A 22686-nucleotide genomic window follows, 5' to 3' on the forward strand; every position below is an offset into this window, starting at 1 on the left:
TCTCCTCTGGGTTCAAGGGGGAGCTGGGGAGGAGAAGTATCACAGTGCAGGGCAACGAGTTGTGAACAAACACAGGGCTCTGTCTGGATTGTTAGGACCTGCAGCTCTGAAAAGTGTAGTATACAAATTTACTCAGGGGGAAACAGGAAATGCAGAGAAACTTAAAATCCTGCAAAAGTAAGGAAGAAAAAGAGGAAATTAAGTATGAAATGTAATATGAGAACATTATGAGAATGATATGAAAATAATACAATCATATCAGTTACTTTAAACAAAAATGAGCGAGCTAACTTCCCTACCAAAATAGAGTATCAAATTGAGTTAGAAATCAAAGTCTAGCAACATCTAAAAGTGACAAAGGCTAAATAAGAATGAGCCATTTATCAGACAAAGGCAAGTAAAAAGAAAATGGCAAACATCCTAATATATAAAAAGCCAGGGGCCATCATGACCAAAACAACCAGAAAGACGACCGAACACAGGCTGCATGGGTTGACAAGGCTGGCAGGGGGGTTAGTGAGGGATGACCAAACGACTGAACAGCAGGCTGTGTGGGACGACCAGGCCGGCAGGGGGGAAGTTGGGGCCAACCAGGCCGGCGGGGATGGGGGGGAGGGGAAGTTGGGGGCAAACAGGCCAATGGGGGAGGGCAGTTGGGGGCGACCCAGGCTGGAAGGGAGGGGGCAGTTGGGGGTGACCAGGCTGGAAGGGGCGGCAGTAAGGGGCAACCAGGCCAGCAGCGGGGGGCAGTAAGGGATGACCAGGCCAGTGGGGGGGCAGTTTGGGGAGACCAGGCTGGTGGGGGGGGGAATTTGAGGGTGACTAGGCCAATGGGGGGGCAGTTGGGGGTAACCAAGCTGGTGGGGGGCAGTTGGGGGCAACCAGGCCAGCAGAGGGGGCAGTTGGGGGTGACCAGGTTGGCAGGGAGGGGGCAGTTTTGGGCAACCAGGCTGGGAGGGGGGGCAGTTAGAGGCGATCAGGCAAGCAGGCAGAGGCAGTTAGGGGCAATCAGTCAGGCAGGCAGGTGAGCAGTTAGGAGCCAGCGGTCCTGGATTGTGAGAGGAATGTCCGACTGCCAGTTTAGGCCCAGTCCCTGGGATTGGGCCAAAACTGGCATTCATACATCCCCTGAGGGGTCCTGGATTGGAGAGGGTGCAGGTTGGGCTGAGGGGACTTCCCCCCTTGTACTAATTTCATGCACTGGGCCTCTAGTCTACATATATAAAAGCCTACTGGTAAGTGACCATTAGGACCAGACGACTGGATGACCGGATGGTAGCTATGATGTGTACTGACCACTAGGGGTCAGATGCTCAATACAGGAACTGCCCCCTGGTGGTCAGTGCACTCCCACAGCCAACCTCCCATGGCTAACCAACCTCTCACAGTCCCTTCCCCTAGCCAGCCAGCCCCGATCGGCCCCAGTTGGGACTGGGTGAGAGGGACCCGATTGGCCCCGATTGGGACTGGGTGAGAGGGACCCGATTGGCCCCGATTGCCAGCCAGGCCGAGGGACCCCACCCATGCACAAATTCATGCACTGGGCCTCTAGTGTAGACATAAAAAGCATTAAACGTGCACAGTGGGAGATATTTTATAGCAGGTTCACTCTGTGAGAAGAGATGCACCAAGTATCACAGCATCCTGATTCGTGAAACAAAATCTCCCAGAACTACAAGTTCTTTATTTAAAGTAAAACAATAATAATGAAAGGCTTTAATGTTCCCTCAGAATGTTTACAAATCGATTTGGCAAAAAATGAAAACACACCATTGAATAATATAAGAAACTTAAAGTCAGCATTCACTTCTGATGTAAAAAAATAATTATTTATTAGCCACTAAGAAATACTTAATAAATTCCCAAAGCATTCTTTGATCATAATCAAATAACATTCAAAGAAATTATAAAATAACCCAAAACCAAAATCTTAGAAATTAAGAAACCTCCTAACTCACTCCTAGATCAGAGAGGTGATTACAAATCATCTAAAAAGTCATAAAAACTACACTTTTAGATGGGACCTGTATTCATGTAATATATAGCCTTAAATACTTATTTTAAAAAAGACTGAAAATAAGTGAACTATGGCGATTCAATTTAAGAAAATCAACAATATAAACCAAGAAAAATAGGAAGAGGGCTTTAATACATGTGAAAGATAAAGGTAAATGAAACAAAAAATAGTGGAAAGGATAAAGTTTTCTTTGAAAATCAAATAAGCCAACCCCTAGCAAGTCTAAATCAGAAAGAGAGAACAATGTGGCTGCAATGAATGTTACAGCCACAAAAATGGAAGAGACTGGAGACAATTAGATGATATGCAAGTCCATGGCAACGAAATTGAAAATCTAAAGGAAAGGGATAACTTCCTAGGAAATTCTGGATGACCACAGTGTAAAACAGGGTCCAAACATGTCAGTCCCCCAAAACGCAGGCCTGCCTCACTGCAAGATTCAGGAAAACCAGTATTGTTCATCTTTGCATGACTTGGCATCAAGCTGGTACATCCAAGATGCGAAGGTGGTGTTGCCCATCCTTGGGCGGGCAGCTGTTCTGCTTTCATGGCAAAACCTAGGAGGGGAGGAAGGAAGCCTGTGCACCAATGTGGCTCCATAGCTAGGCAGGGGTGACCCTATAGCTAGGCAGGGATGACCCTATAGCTAGGCAGGGGTGACCCTATAGCTAGGCAGGGGTGACCCTATAGCTAGGCAGGGGTAGCCTTATAACTAGGCAGGGGTGACCCTATAGCTAGGCAGGGGTGACCCTATAGCTAGGCAGGGATGACCCTATAGCTAGGCAGGGATGACCCTATAGCTAGGCAGGGGTGACCCTATAGCTAGGCAGGGGTGACCATATAGCTAGGCAGGGGTGGCCCTATAGCTAGGCAGGGGTGACCCTATAGCTAGGCAGGGGTGGCCCTATAGCTAGGCAGGGGTGGTCCTATAGTTAGGCAGGGGTGACCCTATAGCTAGGCAGGGGTGACCCTATAGTTAGGCAGGGGTGACCCTATAGTTAGGCAGGGGTGACCCTATAGCTAGGCAGGGGTGGTCCTATAGCTAGGCAGGGGTGACCCTATAGCTAGGCAGGGGTGGCCCTATAGCTAGGCAGGGGTGACCCTATAGCTAGGCAGGGGTGGCCTTATAACTAGGCAGGGGTGATCCTATAGTTAGGCAGGGGTGACCCTATAGCTAGGCAGGGGTGACCCTATAGCTAGGCAGGGGTGGCCCTATAGCTAGGCAGGGGTGGCTCCATAGCTAGGCAGGGGTGGCCCTATAGCTAGGCAGGGGTGGCCCTATAGCTAGGCAGGGGTGGCCCTATAGTTAGGCAGGGGTGGCCCTATAGCTAGGCAGGGGTGGCCCTATAGCTAGGCGGGGTGGCCCTATAGCTAGGCGGGGTGGCCCTATAGCTAGACAGGGGTGACCCTATAGTTAGGCAGGGGTGACCCTATAGCTAGGCAGGGGTGGTCCTATAGCTAGGCAGGGGTGGTCCTATAGCTAGGCAGGGGTGACCCTATAGCTAGGCAGGGGTGGCCCTATAGCTAGGCAGGGGTGACCCTATAGCTAGGCAGGGGTGGTCCTATAGCTAGGCAGGGGTGGTCCTATAGCTAGCAGGGGTGACCCTATAGCTAGGCAGGGGTGGTCCTATAGCTAGGTGGGGGTGGTCCTATAGCTAGGTGGGGGTGGTCCTATAGCTAGGCAGGGGTGACCCTATAGCTAGGCAGGGGTGGTCCTATAGCTAGGCAGGGGTGACCCTATAGCTAGGCAGGGGTGACCCTATAGCTAGGCAGGGGTAGCCTTATAACTAGGCAGGGGTGACCCTATAGCTAGGCAGGGGTGGCCCTATAGCTAGGCAGGGGTGGTCCTATAGCTAGGCAGGGGTGGCCCTATAGCTAGGCAGGGGTGGCCCTATAGCTAGGCAGGGGTGGCCCTATAGCTAGGCAGGGATGGCCCTATAGCTAGGCAGGGGTGGCCCTATAGCTAGGCAGGGGTGACCTTATAGCTAGGCAGGGGTGACCCTATAGTTAGGCAGGGGTGACCTTATAGTTAGGCAGGGGTGACCCTATAGTTAGGCAGGGGTGGTCCTATAGCTAGGTGGGGGTGGTCCTATAGCTAGGCAGGGGTGACCCTATAGTTAGGCAGGGGTGACCCTATAGCTGGGCAGGGGTGACCCTATAGCTAGGCAGGGGTAGCCTTATAACTAGGCAGGGGTGACCCTATAGCTAGGCAGGGGTGACCCTATAGTTAGGCAGGGGTGACCCTATAGCTAGGCAGGGGTAGCCTTATAACTAGGTAGGGGTGACCCTATAGCTAGGCAGGGGTGACCCTATAGTTAGGCAGGGGTGACCCTATAGCTAGGCAGGGGTGACCCTATAGTTAGGCAGGGGTGACCCTATAGCTAGGCAGGGGTAGCCTTATAACTAGGTAGGGGTGACCCTATAGCTTGGCAGGGGTGGTCCTATAGCTAGGTGGGGGTGGCCCTATAGCTAGGCAGGGGTGGCCCTATAGCTAGGCAGGGGTGGCTCCATAGCTAGGCAGGGGTGGCCCTATAGCTAGGCAGGGGTGACCTTATAGCTAGGCAGGGGTGGCCCTATAGCTAGGCAGGGGTGGCCCTATAGCTAGGCAGGGGTGACCTTATAGCTAGGCAGGGGTGGCCCTATAGCTAGGCAGGGGTGGCCCTATAGCTAGGCAGGGGTGGCTCCATAGCTAGGCAGGGGTGGCCCTATAGCTAGGCAGGGGTGACCTTATAGCTAGGCAGGGGTGACCCTATAGCTAGGTGGGGGTGACCCTATAGCTAGGCAGGGGTGACCCTATAGCTAGGCAGGGATGACCCTATAGTTAGGCAGGGGTGACCTTATAGTTAGGCAGGGGTGACCCTATAGCTAGGCAGGGGTGACCCTATAGCTAGGCAGGGGTGACCTTATAGCTAGGCAGGGGTGGCCCTATAGCTAGGCAGGGGTGACCCTATAGCTAGGCAGGGGTGGTCCTATAGCTAGGCAGGGGTGGCTCCATAACTAGGCAGGGGTGGCCCTATAGCTAGGCAGGGGTGGCCCTATAGCTAGGCAGGGGTGACCCTATAGCTAGGTGGGGGTGACCCTATAGCTAGGTGGGGGTGGCTCCATAGCTAGGTGGGGGTGAGATGAGCCAAGCTGTACAGGGGTTGGACTCCAGCACAAACTGGTGTTGACATGGTGGCTGTCTTCTCCACCGGAAAGCTTCCCCTGCTCCTTTTGTTGAATCTTTTAAATGAAAAAATGCTCTCAAACTGAACAAGTCCTGAGCAGGTGGTCACTTCCAAATCCCCTTCCACCCCATGCCCCAGCTCCAGCTTTGGTCCACCCACATTTGGGAATGGGAACTAGGCAGGGTACTGGTGAGAAGAGACAACTGGATTCATTCAATGGCAAGGTGTCTTATGAATGGGATTTTACATTACTAAAATTAAATTAAAAAGTAAAAGCCAACAGACCAAATAAATAACATCAAAAGATCTTAGAAAGGTAGTTATATTTTTTAAACTTCCTAGTGTAGATGGTGGTAAAGCTATCTAAAGCTACTTCCAATGTTACTTAGAATAAAATAGAAAAGTACTCCAATTCATAGACATCATACCAAAACATGCTATATCACAAAGAAGAAAACTACTGACTATTTTATTGTGAATATAGTAGAGGCCTGGTGCACGAATTCGTTCACTAGTGGGGTCCATCCAGCCCAGCCCTGATGGGGGCCATTGGGGGTGGGCCGGCTGGGGTGGGGGGCTGATTGGGGGTGAGGCCAACCTGGGCAAGGGGCCATAGGAGGTTTGCTGGCCAGCCCTGTCCCCAATCAGGGTGGGGGTGCCCGCTGGGGGGCAGGGCCAGCTGGGAAGAGGGGCTGTTCCGGTCATTCTGCCATTCAGTCGTTTTGCATATTACCCTTTTATTATATAGGATTGCCACTGTGCATCATATGTACCGGCCAGCCGGTTGGTTGGATGTATGTATGGTCGGTCACTTAGCCTTTTATATATACCAGTGGCCCGGTGCACAGATTCGTGCACATTGAAAGGAAATTAACTAGAAGAAAGATCCGTGTGGTAATTACGTTACTGCAAAAAATTACATGTCAAAATAGTATATACAATATAGTATTATAAAATTAAAACATGCATGCAATTAACACCAGCGAGAGCTTTATATGTATCATGCATGCATGAGTCAACATTTATTTTTAAATCGCCAGTGTGTGTCGTATGTACTGGCTGGCCAGTCAGTTGGACAGTTGAATAAACTGCAATGTGGTTCACATTGAATGTCAACAAAAACAACCAAATTCATGACCAACAATGACAGATCGAAACACATGTGTGCGATTGGCACCAGCGAGAGCTTTATATATATCATGCATATGCGAATCAACGTTTATTTTTATGTCATATGTACTGGCTGGCCAGCGGGTCAGATGGTTGGATGGATGGACAGTCAGCCACTTAGCCTTTTATATACCGTATTTTCTGGCGTATAAGATGACTGGGTGTATAGAAGATTTTCCTGGGTTAAAAAGTCGTCTTATACGCTGGAAAATACGGTATATAGATTATCGACTGTATTCTCTAAGCTGTACTTTACATTCCCCATGACTATTTTTTTCCAATATTATTTTATATTAGTTTCAGATGTATAGCACAGTGGTCAATTACATAATTTATGAAGTGATTCCACCAATAATGATAGTACTCATCTGACACCACAGTTATTACAATATCACTGACTGTATTCTCTATGTTGTAATTTACATCCCTGTGACTATTTTTTAACTACTCATCTGTACTTCTTAATCCCTTCACCTTTTTCACCCAACCCCCAACACCCTTCCCATTTGGCACCCTCAGTTTGTTCTCTGTATCTGAGTCTGTTTCTGTTTTGTTTATTCATTTGTTCTTTAGATTCCACATATATGTGAAATCATATAGTATTGTCCTTATCTGTCTGTCATATTTCACTTAGCACAATACCCCTCTAGGTCCATCCATGTTGTCACAAATGGTAAGATATCACTCTTTTTTATGGCCAATATTCCATTGTATACATGTTCCACATCCTCTTTGTCCATTCCTCTTTGGAGCATTTAAGCCATTTATATTTAAAGTAATTATTGATAGATATGTAGTTATTGCCATTTTATTCATTGTTTTTCTGATTATTTTTGTAGTTCTTCTCTGCTTTCTTATTCTCTTGATCTCTTCTCTTGTCCATATAAGCCAGCTCCCCTCTGACTCTGTGAGTGCACTTTCCCTTCCCACCTAAGACTGAAGACTGTGCTTCTGAGCCGAGCTGAAACACAGAGGTTGGAACAGAGCAAAGCAGACCAGTGCTGGCCAAAGCAGACTGGCACAGAATGGAGCAGAGCAGAGCAGCGAGGACAGAGCAGAGCTATCTAGTCAGAGAGGGGTTTGGCCCCAGGGCTGCCTCACAGCCATGCTGTTTTCACAGCCATGCCGTATCACAATTGAGCTGTTTTGCACTGAATGAAGTTTCCTTCTTTATCACACCCAAAATTAGGGATTCCTGTTGGCTCTGAGTTGGTCCTAGGTTGACAATATATGCCAAGCTATGTTTATAGCAATCTATTTTTAAGTTGATGGTCACTAAGTTCAAACACATTCTGTCCTGGCCGCATTGTTCAATGGTTAGAGCATTGACCCACGGACCCAAGGGTTGCAGGCTCAATTCCAGTCAAGGGCACATAACTGGCTTGTAGATTCCCCTCCCTTATTGGGGCTCTTGCAGGAGGCAACCAATTGATGTGGCTCTCTCACATTGATGTTTCTCTCTCCCCACTTTCCCCTTCCTTCTATTCTCTCTTAAATCAATTGAAAAAATATCCACCAGTGAGAATTAACAAAGTTCAAACACATTCTAAAATCACCACCATTTTTTTAATTTTTTTATTTATTTCAGAGAGGAAGAGAAAGGGAGAGAGACGGAAACATCAATGATGAGAGAGTATCATTGATCGGCTGCCTCCTGTACACCCCCTACTGGGGATTGAGCCTACAACCCAGGTATGTGCCCTTGACCGGAATTGAACCCGGGACCCTTCAGTCCGCAGGCCAACGCTCTATCCACTAAGCCAAACCAGCTAGGGCAAATCACCACCATTCTTACCCCCTCACTTTGAAGTTTTTGTTACTATTTTTTACTTTATGTATATATGTGTTTCTGTGTATCCCTTAAATTACTATTATAATTACACATGATGATCCTATTTTTGCATTTTAACCTTTTTACTAGTTTTAGTTTTGGTTGGTCCACTGCTTTTAAAGTTTGTTTTTTAAAAGTGATCTTCAAAAGAGGAAGGGAGGGAGAGAAACATCAATGTGAGCTTTTTTTTAAATTGATTTTTTACAGAGAGGAAGGGAGAGGGATAGAGAGCCAGAAACATCGATGAGAGAGAAACATCAACCAGTCGCCCCCTGCACACACCCTGCTGGGGACGTTCCCGCAACCAAGGCATGTGCCCCGAACTGGAATCGAACCCAGGACCCTTCAGTCCGCAGGCTGACACTCCATCCACTGAGCCAAACTGGTCAGGGCATGAGATGTTTTTTAAATTATAGACTTAAAATTTTTTTAAATGTTTTTATTGATTTTAGAGAGAGAGTAAGAGAGGGAGAGAGAAACATTTATGTGAAAGAGAAACATCAATTGGTTGCCTCCTGCACATACCCCAACCAGGGATGGAACTCGAAACCTGAGTATGTGACCTGACCGAGGATCGCACTGGCAACCCTTTGGTGCATGGGATGATACTCAACCAACTGAGCAACACTGGCCAGGGCTACATTGTTTATTTAGACAATACATACTACAAACATAATTTTTATATGCCCTGGGAAACCAAAAATTTTGTGTGACTCACTTTATTGTGATATTCACTTTATTTTGGTGGTCTGGAACCAAACCTGCAAAATCCCCAACCACTAAAAACCACTAAATTCTACAAGTTAAAAGGTGAGTTTTATAATATGTGAATTATATCTCAACTCAAAAAATAGTGTGAAAGTAAGATTACATTACAATGTTCTAGTTGACTATAAGGACACACCAGTACATATGATAAACTTGGCATCCTACAACCAAGACTACTCTAACCATCAAGGCTATCATTTAAAGTTGAAGGAGAAATAAAGAGCTTGCCAGACAAGAAAAAGCTAAAGGAGTTCATCACCACCAAACCAGAACCACAAGAAATGTTAAAGGGACTTCTTTAAGAAGAAAGGGGGGGAAAAAAGAGAGCCTAGGTCTCACCACCCACGCTGGCATTGTCCCCTCCCAGCTCGCCAAGGTGTGGGGAGAGGGCTGGGTAGGGTGCACACACCCAGATGTCAGTTGTGCTTGGCTGTCCCATGAGCCATTGGCTGGGCTCCCTCTCCTCATGGAAGGGCTGTGAATGAAGCTGTGCCTTCTACGTAGGGCACTAGCTCAATCTGGTGTTCTGGATGCCAGAGCCAACTGAGCGTTTGGCCTGCCAGTGGCAGACACGGGCTCCACAGCTCTGGACTTGGGCAACAGAGCAAATCAGTTTCCCAGACTGCCAAATGAAGTTGTACGTGTACCCCTGGGATAATGCCAGTGTAAGTAAGCAATCTTGAATAAGTGAAGGAAATCCTAAGTGTGGAGCAGAAAAGCCAGGTTGGGGCTTATGAGCATCTGGCAGAAAATAAGGCCACATTGCCACTGTCCCATCTACACCCCGTTACAAGTCTCCCTACATCCTGTGCCCGCCCTGGCTGGCCCTCTCCCCCCCCTCACCTTAGCCGAGCTGGGAAGGGATGATGCCAGCTCAGGTGGCAGGAAGTAGACTCTGTTTCTTTTCTTTTTTTCTTAAAGTAGTCCGTTTAACATTTCTTGTAATACTGGCTTGATGGTGACGAACTGGTTTGGGAGCTCTGGGAAACTCTGAGCCTGTGACCCCAACTTGGGAGTGGATAGGCTCAACATGGCCACGTGGCAGGGAGCCATGGACAACAGGCTCTCAGCAGGGGTGTCGACAGCTCCCAGAGCAGCTCCGGGGATGCGGACCTGATGGACATACCAGGGACAGCTATGGGTTTCTCCATGAGAGGTGATGTTCCACCCTTAGATGGAGAAATAGAAGGTATCATTGTTGCTGATGACAATGTATTTTTTTAGAAATTATTTTTAATGTACACATAATAAAATCTGGTACATAAAAAAAGAAACATAAATATGGATAATAAAATGCCAAAAACGACATATTTACCAATAATCACCTTAAATGCAAATGGATTAAATGCTCTAATCAAAAGACATAGGGTGAGTGAATGGATAAGAAAACAAGATCTATATATATGCTGCCTATAGGAGACCCACATCAAATCAAAGACACACACAGACTGGAAGTAAAGGGATGGAAAAAGAGATTTCATGCAAATGGAAACAAACAAACTAAACAGTTGGGGTAGCAATACTTTTGTTTTTGTTGTTAATTCTCACTGGAGGATTTTTTTCCCACTTATTTTGAGAGAGAGTGGAATGTGGGGGAAGGAGTTGGAGGGGGACTCAGAGAGAGAGAAAGAAAGAGAGAGAGAGAGAGAGAGAGAGAGAGAGAGAGAGAGAGAGGGAGGGAGGGAGAAGAGAGAAGCATGGATGTGAGAGAGACATATTGATTGGTTGCCTGCCACATGAGCCCCGAGCAGGTCTGGGGGGGTCAAACCTGCAACCCAGATACCTCCCCTTTACCAGGAATCAAACCCCCCACCCGTCGGTGTGAGGGCTGACACTCTAACCACTGAACATGGCAGCCAGGGTAGCCATACTTATATAAGACAAAATAGACTTTTTAAAAAATTACATTTATTGGGAAAATAGACTTTAAAACTATAACAAGAGACAAAGAAGGACATACATAATGATAAAGGGATATAACTGTTATAAACATTTATGCATTCAACATAGAAGCACCTAAATATATAAAGCAAATCTTATGAACAAGAAGGAAGAGATTGACAGTAGGTAATACAATCATAGTAGGGGACTTTAACACCCCATTAACATCAATGAGGGAGCCGCCAGACAGAAAATCAATAAGCAAATAGAGGACTTAAATGACACATTAGACCTGATGGATTTAATTTGTATTTTTAGAGCATTTCATCCCACCCCAAATAAATAAGTGTGGTATAGCTCTCTGGACCTGGTAGTATTCATCTGACATGTTAGCCCACTAAATACAAAGTAAATATTACAGAGTACAAATATTATTTGTATTTTAACCCAGTTTTAGTTTTAAAAGTTAACAATGTGATGCAGGACCTAAAACAAAACCTGAATAAATGGAGAGGTGTACAATATTCTTTGATAAATTTAATATAGAAAACCTTACAAAGTTAATAAATGAATTGATTATCAAATATATGTAAGTTCTAATTTATAGTTATATATTTATATTATATTTATATATATATTAATTCTGATTCTTACAAAGTTAATATACAGATTTAATGTAATTATAGGCAGAATTTCAATGGAGTATTATCTTTGAACCTAGATAAAATTATTTTTAAAATATATTAGAAAAGAAAATGTCCCAAAATATCCAAAACAGAAATATTAAAGAGGACAGAGATGAGCCCTGGCCAGTGTGGCTCAGTTGGCTGGGCATTTTCCCATGCACTGGGAGGTCACCAGTTTGATTCCTGGTCAGGGTACATGCCTGGGTTGCAGGCTAGATCCCCAGTGGGGAGCACGCAGGAATCAGCCAATCAGTGTTCCACTCTCACATTGATGTTTCTCTCTCTCTCTCCCCTCTCCCTTCCTCTCTCCCTAAAATTCAATAAAAATATTTTTTTTAAATGACAGAGATGTGAGACCTGCGAGAGCTGCCTTTCTATATATATATATTAAAACATAAAGCCCTTGCAATCAAAACAGTAAGATAAAGGCATAGAAATAAACAGATGTTGAACAGAAGAGAAAATCCAGAAACAGATCCAAATTACCTGAGAAGTATATGATACATATCATGGCATTTTAATTCAGTGAAGAAAGTCTTTAATAAATGGTTTCAGAAGGGCTGGTCAGGAAATTGGAAGAAAACAAAGAGTTTCTACCTTATACCAAATACAAAAATGATTCTAGATGAATTATAGATTTACCTGTAAAAACCAAAACAATTAAAATATTATTGACCCTGGCCAGGTAGCTCAGTTTGTTAGAGTCGTCCCGATATGCCAAAGTTGCAGGTTCAATCTCTGGTCAGGGCACATCCAAGAAGCAACCAATTAATGCATCAGCAAGTGGAATAATAAATCTATCTTCTCCTCCTCCTCCTCCTCATTCTCCTCCTCCGCCACCACCACCGCCGCCTCGGATGGTGGCTGCCCAGCCACCCAGGGTCGGCCCGAGAGACGACCAAACAACTGAACAGCAGGCTGCGTGGGGCGACCAGGCCAGCGGGGGGGAGGGGTGGGGGGAGGGGGGCGTGAGGGGCAACGAGGCCAGCGCGGGGGGCGGGGGGGGCTGTTGGGGGCAACCAGGCCGGCGGGTGGGGGGGACAGTTGGGGTAGGACAGTGAGGGGCGACCAGGCCAGCAGAGGGGGCAGTTAGGGGCGATCTGGCCGGTGGGGGTGAGGGCAGTTAGGGGTGACCAGGCAGGCAGGCAGGTGAGCAATTAGGAGCCAGTGGTCCTGGATTGGAGAGGGTTCAGGCTGGGCTGAGGGGACACCCCCCCCACCCCCCACCCCCGTGCACAAATTTCATGCACCGGGCCTCTAGTAAGATATAAAGAGACAAATATTTCAACAACAAGTTTTCTAAGTGTTGCAACAGATATTATAGATGTAATATCCCTAATACTGTATATAAAGATTGATAAGAAAACATCCCAAAAGAAAAATGGATTAAGGATGAAAATTCATAAAAGAGGAAATCCAAATGGCCAATAAGTATCAGACTATTTAACTTCAGTGGCAACCAGGGCATGCAAATTAAAGCAAACATGAAAGTCCATTTACCCCTGAAGGTGGTGACGGAACTAGAATGGGAGAGGTTTCCCGGGGACCTGAGCGGTGAGGAGACTGAAGACTGCAAAGGACACAAAGAGGTCTCCCTCCCCGCCCTCTCTCTGCACACACGCTCATTCAGTGTGAAAAATAAACCACACTGCTAATTAAAGAAACACAAATTAAATGAAAATGCCCTTTTCACTCATCTAATTTGCAAAGACTTCTATAAAAATAATTCTTTAGGTGAGGGAATGGACATATATATACTGTACTAATGGAGGAAACATAAGACGGCGAATCTTCTGGAAATCATTGTATCAAAAAGAATGAAAATGCACATATCCCTTGACTCTGCAATTCTGCGTGTTCGCATTTATCCTCAGGAAACACACCAGCACAAAGGTGCATAGACAGATGTCTGATGGCAGCACTGATCGGGGAAAACAGAATCAACAGGCTAGAGCAAGAATCTCCTGATTTTGATTTTTCAGTAATACATCTGTCCTACGTGCTAACACACACATTATAAAGCATACACAAAAAAATAAAATTCTAAAGGATAAACAGAAATTCTAACAGTTTCTTCCCACATATCCGTGGGTCATCTTGAGCATCTCCTGGAAGAAGCACATCTTACCTGGGGACACCAGACCCGTCGTCAGCGATGAAAAGCAGCGAGGTGAGCTGGTGCAGAGAGCAGGTGAATTCTGTGAAAAGTGAAGCCGTCACACCTTACAGAGACGGCTGACCAGGATGCAGAGTGTTAATGTTCTTGGACCTCAAGAAGTCGGGGAACAGAGTTTGGTCGGTGTTAAGTCTTGGTCAAGGCTCTTCTCACTCTTCCTCCCGCCTCTGGGCTCCCGTCCCAAGCTGATGTTCTTAAAAGGAAAATCCACTTGGAAGTGAAGTCCACAGTACTTGAAAGCTGAAGACACCTGGTCTAATTAGTGAGCCTTGGGGCAAGGTCTGAGGAGTTTGGAAGAGGCAAGATGTAAGGGAAAGAACCCTAGTTATCTTTAAAGAGGTAATCAGAGCCTGCGAGCTCAGAATTCAGTTCTATTTCTCCTGCTGCTTTGGGCAGATGGGGGTAATCGCCGGTGGGCGGCAGCAATGCTGGCCAGAGGGAACCCCAGGAAACAGCGAGCGTGCTCTCCAGGAACCCACATGCAGCCTGAGCTGCAGCCACGGCAGTCCCTGCTGCTCAGGCTGCTCTTCCCGTCCCGAGGGACGGGAGGTGCAGGGGATGACAGAGCTTGTCATCAGCCACAGGAGCAAGCACGGGGCCTAGTGCCGTGCGCCTAAGAGAAGTGGAGGCGATTTCAGCAAAGGCTCTGAGGGTCCCAGGGCGGGATTTCCACGAACGACAGCCAGTGGAACGCGACCTTGGGAAGTTCTCGCTGGCTTCAGAATTGTTTCCTTCTTTATGAAATCAGAAAATAGTAACAAAATTGTAGCAAATACCCCCTTACATCCCTCCAGAGGGCATGCAGGAATAAGGTGTGAGGCAGGACCTGGCTGAGAGACCACAAGGGAAGGGAAGGTGCTCTATGAGGGGGCCGCCAGCGGAGTGCTCTCCAGCTGAGCGCTCACTCCACAGGAGCCAGGCTGCTCCCCATGGCATCTGATTCCAAGTCCTCCTGGCTGGTACCGTGGCTTCCCCTGAAGCAAGTGGGAACATACCAGCCTCTAAGAGGATGCTCAGGAGGCTCAAGCTAGGACAGTTTCCACTCGGGGGCCCATTCGCTGTTCCGGCTTCTGACCTCCGCTAGTGACCTCACTGCCAAGGGACACTTTCGATAGACTAGCTTAGAAGCCACTGGAAATTCAGCAAGTGGCCGGATAAAGGTTTAACACGCCGTGCACAACAGGATTCCTCTCCATCAACAGTACCAACTGCAAACTGTAAGAAAAGATTCCATTCATAAAAACAAAACAAAAAAGCTACCAGAAATAAAGCCATTTAAACTGCTTCTACATGGAAAATAGCATGAGACTTACCTGACGGGCATAAAAGAACAAATCAAATGGTGAGACATGCCACTTTCCTAGATGATAAAGTTCAGCATCACAAAAAACCTATTCCCAGCCCTGGCCTCGTAGCTCAGTTGATTAGAGGATCATCCCGAAACATAAGGTTGTGGGTTCAATCCCCAGTCAGGGCACACACAACAATCAGCCAATGAATGCATAAATGAGTAGAACAACAAATCAACATTTCTCTCTCAAATCAATAAATAAAAATAAAAAAGTCTAGCCTTGGCCAGGTAGCGCAGGTGGGTGGAAGGTTGTCCCATATACCAAAAGGTTGCAGGCTTAATTCCCGGTCAAGGCACATACCTAGGTGGTGGGTTTGGTTGTGGGTTTGGTGTCTGGTCACCGCACATATGGGAGACAACTGATCCATATTTCTCTCTCACACTGGTATTTCTCCCTCTCTCTACCCCATCTCTCTCTCTCTCTCAAAAAAACATATCCTCAGGGGAGTACTGGAAATAAAAAGTCTATTCTTGCCCGGTGTGGCTCAGTGGTTGAACAACAACCTATGAATCAGGATTGCAAGTTAGATCCCCAGTAGGGGGCGTGCAGGAGGCACCAATCAATGATTCTCTCTCATTGATGTTTTACTAATATTTTTTAACTGGCAGATTAAAAAACAGCCCCAAAGAAAAATGGGAAGAGGACATGATAAAGCAACTGACAGGACAGGAAATTAAAATGGCCAAAAAGCATTAAAAAATGCTCAATCTCACAGGTAATCTGGAAAATGGATACTTAAAAAATGAAACATTTTGCCCAACAGACTGGTCACAGTTAAAAGGACTAATAACATCAGGTGATGGTGAGGGCACTCTGCTATGTGCAGGGCAGATGGATATTGTAGAGGCTAGCATACACTTCAAAGGCAACTTAGCAATATTTTTAATATTTAAAATATGCATATCTTCAATCCAATAATCTCACTTCTATATCCTCAAAGAATACACATGTGTAGAGGCATGTAAAATAATGTTTATTGTTAACACTCATTGTAAAGCAAAAACTAGAAATCCCAATTTCCATGAAAAAAAATAAAAGTTAAATAAATTATACCCATACTATGCAATTCTATGTAACAGCTAATAATGAGGATATGTCTACTGAGGTTTCTAAACAAAAATGCAGTTGTTAGAACAAAAGGTGTCATGTGATGTCACTTATGTTTTTAAAAGATACACAAACTGCCCTGGCTGGAGTGGCTCAGTGGTTCAGCACTGGACCCACGAACCAGGAGGTCACAGTTCAATTCCCAGTTCGGGCACATGCCCAGGGCTTCAGGCTTGATCCCCAGTAGGGGGTGTGTAAGAGGCAGATATTTCTCTCTCTCCCTCCCTCATCCTTCCTCTCTCTGAAATCAATAAAACATATATTTTTTAATTTTTTAAGAATGATAAATAAAATTTGTATTTTTACATAATGTTGCAATTAGCAAGGTAGGTGTGATATGCCAGAGGGAACATTCACTGTATAATATACTCACGTTTTACCTGTATAACTTATCAACTCCTTCTACCTTAGTCGGAACAAGGTTGTCTGTCAACAGGTTGTCAACGACTTGGCAGAGATGGTGACCACACCGAACCCCAGTCCACGTGTACAGCTGTCCCCCCTTACCTGCAGGGGAGATGATTAACACCCCAGTGGACGCCTGAAACTGCAGAAAACACCAAACCTTTTCCTGTACGTACACATCTATGATAAAGGTTAATTTATAAATCAGGCACAGTAAGAGGTTAACAATAACCAATAATAAAGCAGGAAATTATAACAATACTAGAGGCCCGGTGCACAAATTTGTGCACGGGTGGGGTCCCTTGGCCTAGCCAGCAGTCGGGGCCGATCGGGGCCAGTCAGCTGTGGGGAGGGACCACAGGAGGTTGGCTGTGGGAGTGCACTGACCACCAGCGGGCAGGTCCTGCATTGAATGTCTGCCCCCTGGTGGTCAGTGCGCGTCATAGCTACTGGCTGGTCATCCAGTTCTAACGGTTGCTTAGGCTTTTATATATACAGACTAGAGGCCTGGTGCATGAAATTTATGCATGAGGGGGGGGTGTCCCTCAGCCCTACCTGCACCTTCTCCAATCCAGGAGCCATCAGGGGATGTCCTACTGACAGCTTAGGCCCACTCCCCGTGGTTCTCTGCTCTCTGCGGGGCCTGGCTTCTTCGCCGCCGCTATGGCCTAAACCAGCAGTCAGACATCTCTCTCGCAATCTGGGACTGCTGGCTCCTAACCCCTTGCCTGCCTGCCTGCCTGCCTGATTTCCCCTAACTGCTTCTGCCTGCCAGCCTGATCACCCCCTAACCACTCCCGTGCTGGCCTGATTGCCCCCAATTGCCCTCCCCTGCCGGCTCGATCGCCCCCAATTGCCCTCCCCCACTGAACCGGTTGCCCCCAACTGCCCTCCCCTGCAGGCCATCTTGTGATGGCCATCTTGTGGTGGTCATCTTGTGATGACTTGAAGGCAGCCATCTTGTGATGACGTCGTGCAAGGGCGTCGCACCACCAAGGCTTTTATTATATAGGATACAGTAATAAATCTTATGTAAATGTGGTCTCTCTTTCTAAAAATATCTTATTGCACTGTACTCTCCCTCCTTCTGATAAGATGATACATGCCAACATGATGGGAAGAAGGGAGGTGGAATTTTCCATTTAATACTTTGGGACTATGGTTAACCATGAGTAACAACCCACAGAGAGCCAAACCATGGACAGGGGGAACTACTCAATTTCCTCTCATCTCTTTTCTCCTTATCTAGTCTACCTCACAATCATTTTGATTGATTTTCCTAAAGCAAAGAGCAAATTTATTAAGATTTGCCATGATGCCCTAGCTGGCTTGGCTCAGTGGGTAGAACGTCGACCTGAGAACTGAAAGGTCCCAGGTTTGATTCCGGTCAAGGGCACATCCCCAGGTTATGGGGCTTCGATTCCCAGTGGGGGACTTGCAGGAGGCAGCCAATCCATGATTCTCCATATCATGGATGTTTCTATCTCTCTCTCCCTCTACCTTCCTCTCTGAAATCAATAAAAATATATCTTTAAAAAATAAAAATAAAAAAGATTTGCCATGATATATATACTCGATTTGATAATGAAAGGACTGCTGCAGTAAAGTTAATTTGACTGTAGCATGCAGGAAGCAATGTGAAGCACGGAGTGGGGCAGGAAACCAATCAAAAAGTGTTCAACAGGGGGCTGGGAGGATTGGAGTGGCTGGGAGATTACTGGGGGGGGAAAGGAGGGCCTATGTAATACTTTCAACAATAAAAGTTTTTAAAAAATGAAATATGAAAACACTTAACCTTAACCTTTTGCACTCGGATGTCGAGTGTGACTCGACACGGTTAGCATCAGTAGCAGCTCGTTTGTCGAGCCACACTCGACATGTAGTTTCACTAAATTAGAGAGATTAAAATTTCTCTTTGAATGTATCAATAATTTGAAATATAAAAAAATCCAAATAAATAAGTTTGTATGAAAAGAAACTCCAGTTTTTTATTCTACTGCCGCACTTTGTAAAATCTGGGGTATTTAAAAAATTAAATCCCAAGTAGAATAAAGGAATCGAGAAAAAAGCAAGCGAGTGCAAAGGGTTAAAAAAAACAAACAGTGCATAACAGGCTGGGCTTTCTTTATCCTGTTCAAAGCTGTTCAGGGACCCCAATACCTGTAAAATGAAGAACAAATTCCTGAGCCTGATATCTAGGACAGTCCAGTCTGACTTCAACATACTTTTCTGCTCTCCCCTATTACTTCTTCCATCACAAGTATCCAATTCGCCTGCCATTAGCATGTGCCCATACCTGTTCATAGTTACTTCTCCCTTCTATCTTTCTAAATCTTGCTTCCTTTAAAAATGTAGATTCTAACTTGTTGTCTAATGGGTACAGAAGTTAAGTTTTGCACAACAACACGTTCTGGAAATTGGATGCACAATGTGAAAGCATTTAACACTATTGAACTGTACACTTAAAAAACATTAAGATGGGCCTGGCTGGTGTGGCTCAGTGGCTGAACGTTGACCTATGAACCAGGAGGTTGCAGTTCATTTCCCAGTAATTTCCAGGGCACATGCCTGGGTTGAGGGTTTGAGCCCGAGTGGGGGATGTACAGGAAGCAGCCGGTCAAAATTCTCTCTCATCACTGATGTTTCTATCTCTCTCTCCCTCTCCCTTCCTCTCTGAAATTAAAAAAAAAAGTATTATTTTTAAATGTATAAAAAAAAAAACCAATTAAACTTCCTGGAAACTAATGAAAATGAACACACAACAACCCCAAATCTCTGGGACACAGCAAAAGCAGTCCTGAGAGGGAAGTTCATAGCACTACAGGCATACCTCAAAAAAAAAAAAAACAAGAAAAATTTACAATAAACTATTTAACCCTACAATTTAAAGAATAAGAATGAGAACAACAAGAAAAGTCCAGAGTAAATAGAAGAAGGAAAATAATAAAGATTAGAGCAGAGATAAATGACATAGAGGAGAAACCAACATGGCGGCATAGGTAAACACCTGAAATTGCTGCCTCGCACAACCACTTCAAAATTACAACTAAAAGACAAAACAGACATCATCCAGAACCACAGCAAGGCTGGCTGAGTGGAAATTCTACAACTAGAAGGGAAGAGAAAAGCACATTGAGATTCAGAGGAGCTGTGGAAGTAAAGTGCAGAGGTACAGAGGCGCGTGTGCGGAAAGGGCTGGCAACTGAGTACACGGCTGTCTTTCTCAATCCAGAGGGAGACACAAGCTCCCGACTGCTATGAACTCCAGTTCCGGGCGAGACTCTGGGGACCCAGACTCATAGGGGAGAAACTGGACTGTCTGGCAGCGGGCGGAACCTGAGGGCAGCTTTCTCTCAGAGGTGCTTGCAGCGATTACCAAGGGACACTGAGACCCAGGGACCTCTTAGGGCAGGGCTGACGAGAAGCCATTGCTGTTTGCTCCGCCCTGAGACTGTGCCCCATCCAACTGAGCGCAAAGGCTTTTGCATATGAATGGCCTGGTCCTTTGAAATCTAAACTTACCTAACAAACTGCAGCTGGGTCAGAGCCCCAGAACATCCAAAAGAAGGCCCAAGGCCCCACAGCAGCTTGCACTGCTTCACTGCTGTGCCTCATCTGGGCACCTCCAAAACCCCAAAAAAGAAGAGGAATCTGCAGATCTCTCCATAGCTCCTGCTGGGTGGCCTCAGGCAGAGGCTGAATTAGCACCTCCTTTGAGATCCAAGAGCCAGTGTACCCAGGGGTCAGAGTAGGACCATCCAGATTACAACTCCTCAGATCCATAAGGGACACTCTCAGGGGCAGACTCAGTGAGCACCAAAGCCCCACTAAAGCAAGTCTTGCCTCATAAGGGTGTCTCCAGCACAGAAGTTCTCCCATCATAGACAAAGCTGATCCTCACGCCAATTGGCCTGGAGGTCAATTCCTCCCACTGATAGCAACAACAATCAAGGCTTAACTACAACAAGACTGTGCACACAGCCCACAAAGGATTGCACCAAGAGTGTCCACCTCAGATAACTGGGGAGGCTGAGCTACTGGGCCCTATAGGGCACCTAGCACACAAAGCCACTCTATCAACACAGGGAAGCAGCCAAAATGCGGACACAAAGAAACAGGTGACAACTGAAAGAAATGGAGGAAAGCAAACTACTGGATATAGAGTTCAAAACCACGGTTATAAGGTTTTTCAAAAATTTTCCAGAAAAGGCCAATAAATTTAGTGATATCCTTGAGGATATGAAAAAGGACCAACTAGAAATTAAGCATATACTGACTGAAATAAAGAATAATATACAGAGATCCAACAGCAGATAGAGGATCGCAAGAATCAAGTCAAAGATTTGAAATACAAAGAAGCAAAAAACACTGGAAAAGCATAAAGAAAAAAGAATCCAAAAATATGAAGATAGTGTAAGGAGCCTCTGGGACAACTTAAAGCGTACCATCATCCGAATTATGGGGGTGCCAGAAGAAGAGAGAGAGCAAGATATTGAAAACCTATTTGAAGAAATAATGACAGAAAACTTTCCCCACCTGGTGAAAGAAATAGACTTAAGTCCAGGAAGCGCAGACAACCCCAAACAAAAGGAATCCAAAGAGGACCACACCAAGACACATCATAATCAAAATGCCAAGAGCAAAAGACAAAGAGAGAATCTTAAAAGCAGCAAGAGAGAAACAGTTAATTACCTACAAGGGAGCACCCATACGACTGTCAGCTGATTTCTCAACAAAAACTATGCAGGCCAGATGGGAGTGGCAAGAAATATTCAAAGTGATGAATAGCAAGAACCTACAGCCAAGATTCCTCTACCCGGCAAAGCTATCATTCAGAATTGAAGGTCAGATAAAGAGCTTCACAGACAAGAAAAAGCTAAAGGAGTTCATCACCACCAAACCACTAAAAATCAAGTGAATAAAAAATCTGATGAACAGAATAATCTGGTGAATGTAATAGAATCAGGGGCATAGAAAGAGAGTGGACTGACAATTCTTGGGGGGAAAGGGGTGTGGGGGGTGCGGGAAGAGACTGGACAAACATCATACACCTATGGATGAGGATGGGGGGGAGGGGGTAAAGGAATGGGGTGGGGTGGGAACTGGGTGGAGGGGAGCTATGGAGGGAAAAAGAGGAACAACTGTAATAATCTGAATAATATAGATTTAATTTTAAAAAATGACAAAAAATATATAAAAAAACAATGAAAACAAGAGCTGGTTCTTTGAAAAGATAAATAAGATTGATGAACCATTAGCCAGACTCATCAAGAAACAAAGAGAGAGGACCCAAATAAATAAAGTCAGAACTAAAATGGAGAAGTAACAACTGACACCACAGAAATATAAAAGATTGTAAGAAATTACTATGAACTACTAGATGCCAAAAAGCTGGACAATATGGATGAAATGGACAAATTCCTAGAAAAATACAATCTTCCAAAACTGAATCAGGAGGAATTAGAAAACCTGAATAGGCCAATAAAACTAATGAAATAAAGGCAATAATCAAAAAAGCCCCAGCAAACAAAAACCTGGGTCCTGACGGACTCACAGGGGAGTTTTATCAAACCTTCAAAGAACAACTAACAATTCTACTCCTCAATCTGTTCCAAAACATCCAAGAGGAAGGAACACTTCCAAGCTCTTTTTCTGAGGCCAGCATTATCCTAATTCCAAAACCATATAAAGACACTACAAAGAAAGAGAATTACTGGCCAATATCCCTGATGAACATAGATGCTAAAAGCCTCAACAAAATATCAGCAAATAGGATCCAGAAATATATTAAAAAGATCATACACCATGACTATGTTCATTCCAGGGATGCAAGGCTAGTACAATATTCACAAATCAATAACATGATACATCACATAAACAAATTGAAAGACAAAAATCACATGATCATATCAATTGACACAGAAAAAGCATTTGACAAAATCCAACACCCATTTTTATAAAAACTCTCAGCAAAGTGGGAATAGAGGGAGCATATCTCAACATGATAAAGGCCATATATGACAAACCTACACCCAACATCATACTCAGTGGGCAAAAACTAAAACCATCTCCCCTAAGAACAGGAACAAGACAGGGATGTCCGCTTTCACCACTCTTATTCATCAT

At 45.4% G+C, this 22686-nt stretch overlaps 1 protein-coding gene and 1 pseudogene across 1 annotated transcript in view; both read left to right on the forward strand.

The window, feature by feature from the left end:
* The window catches only part of PIGL (phosphatidylinositol glycan anchor biosynthesis class L), a 94739-nt gene extending 78032 nt beyond the window's left edge, over positions 1–16707 (forward strand). Inside the window, exon 7 of the mRNA XM_054709725.1 lies at positions 16567–16707. Within this exon, the coding sequence (XP_054565700.1) occupies positions 16567–16677 (111 nt within the window). The 3' untranslated portion in view covers positions 16678–16707. The remainder of the gene's footprint in view (positions 1–16566) is intronic.
* LOC129147377 (H(+)/Cl(-) exchange transporter 5-like) lies at positions 9984–13421 on the forward strand (annotated as a pseudogene).
* Positions 16708–22686: the final 5979 nt, after the last annotated feature.

This window comes from Eptesicus fuscus, chromosome 20 (genome assembly GCF_027574615.1).
Source record: "Eptesicus fuscus isolate TK198812 chromosome 20, DD_ASM_mEF_20220401, whole genome shotgun sequence".
Classification (NCBI taxonomy): domain Eukaryota; kingdom Metazoa; phylum Chordata; class Mammalia; order Chiroptera; family Vespertilionidae; genus Eptesicus; species Eptesicus fuscus.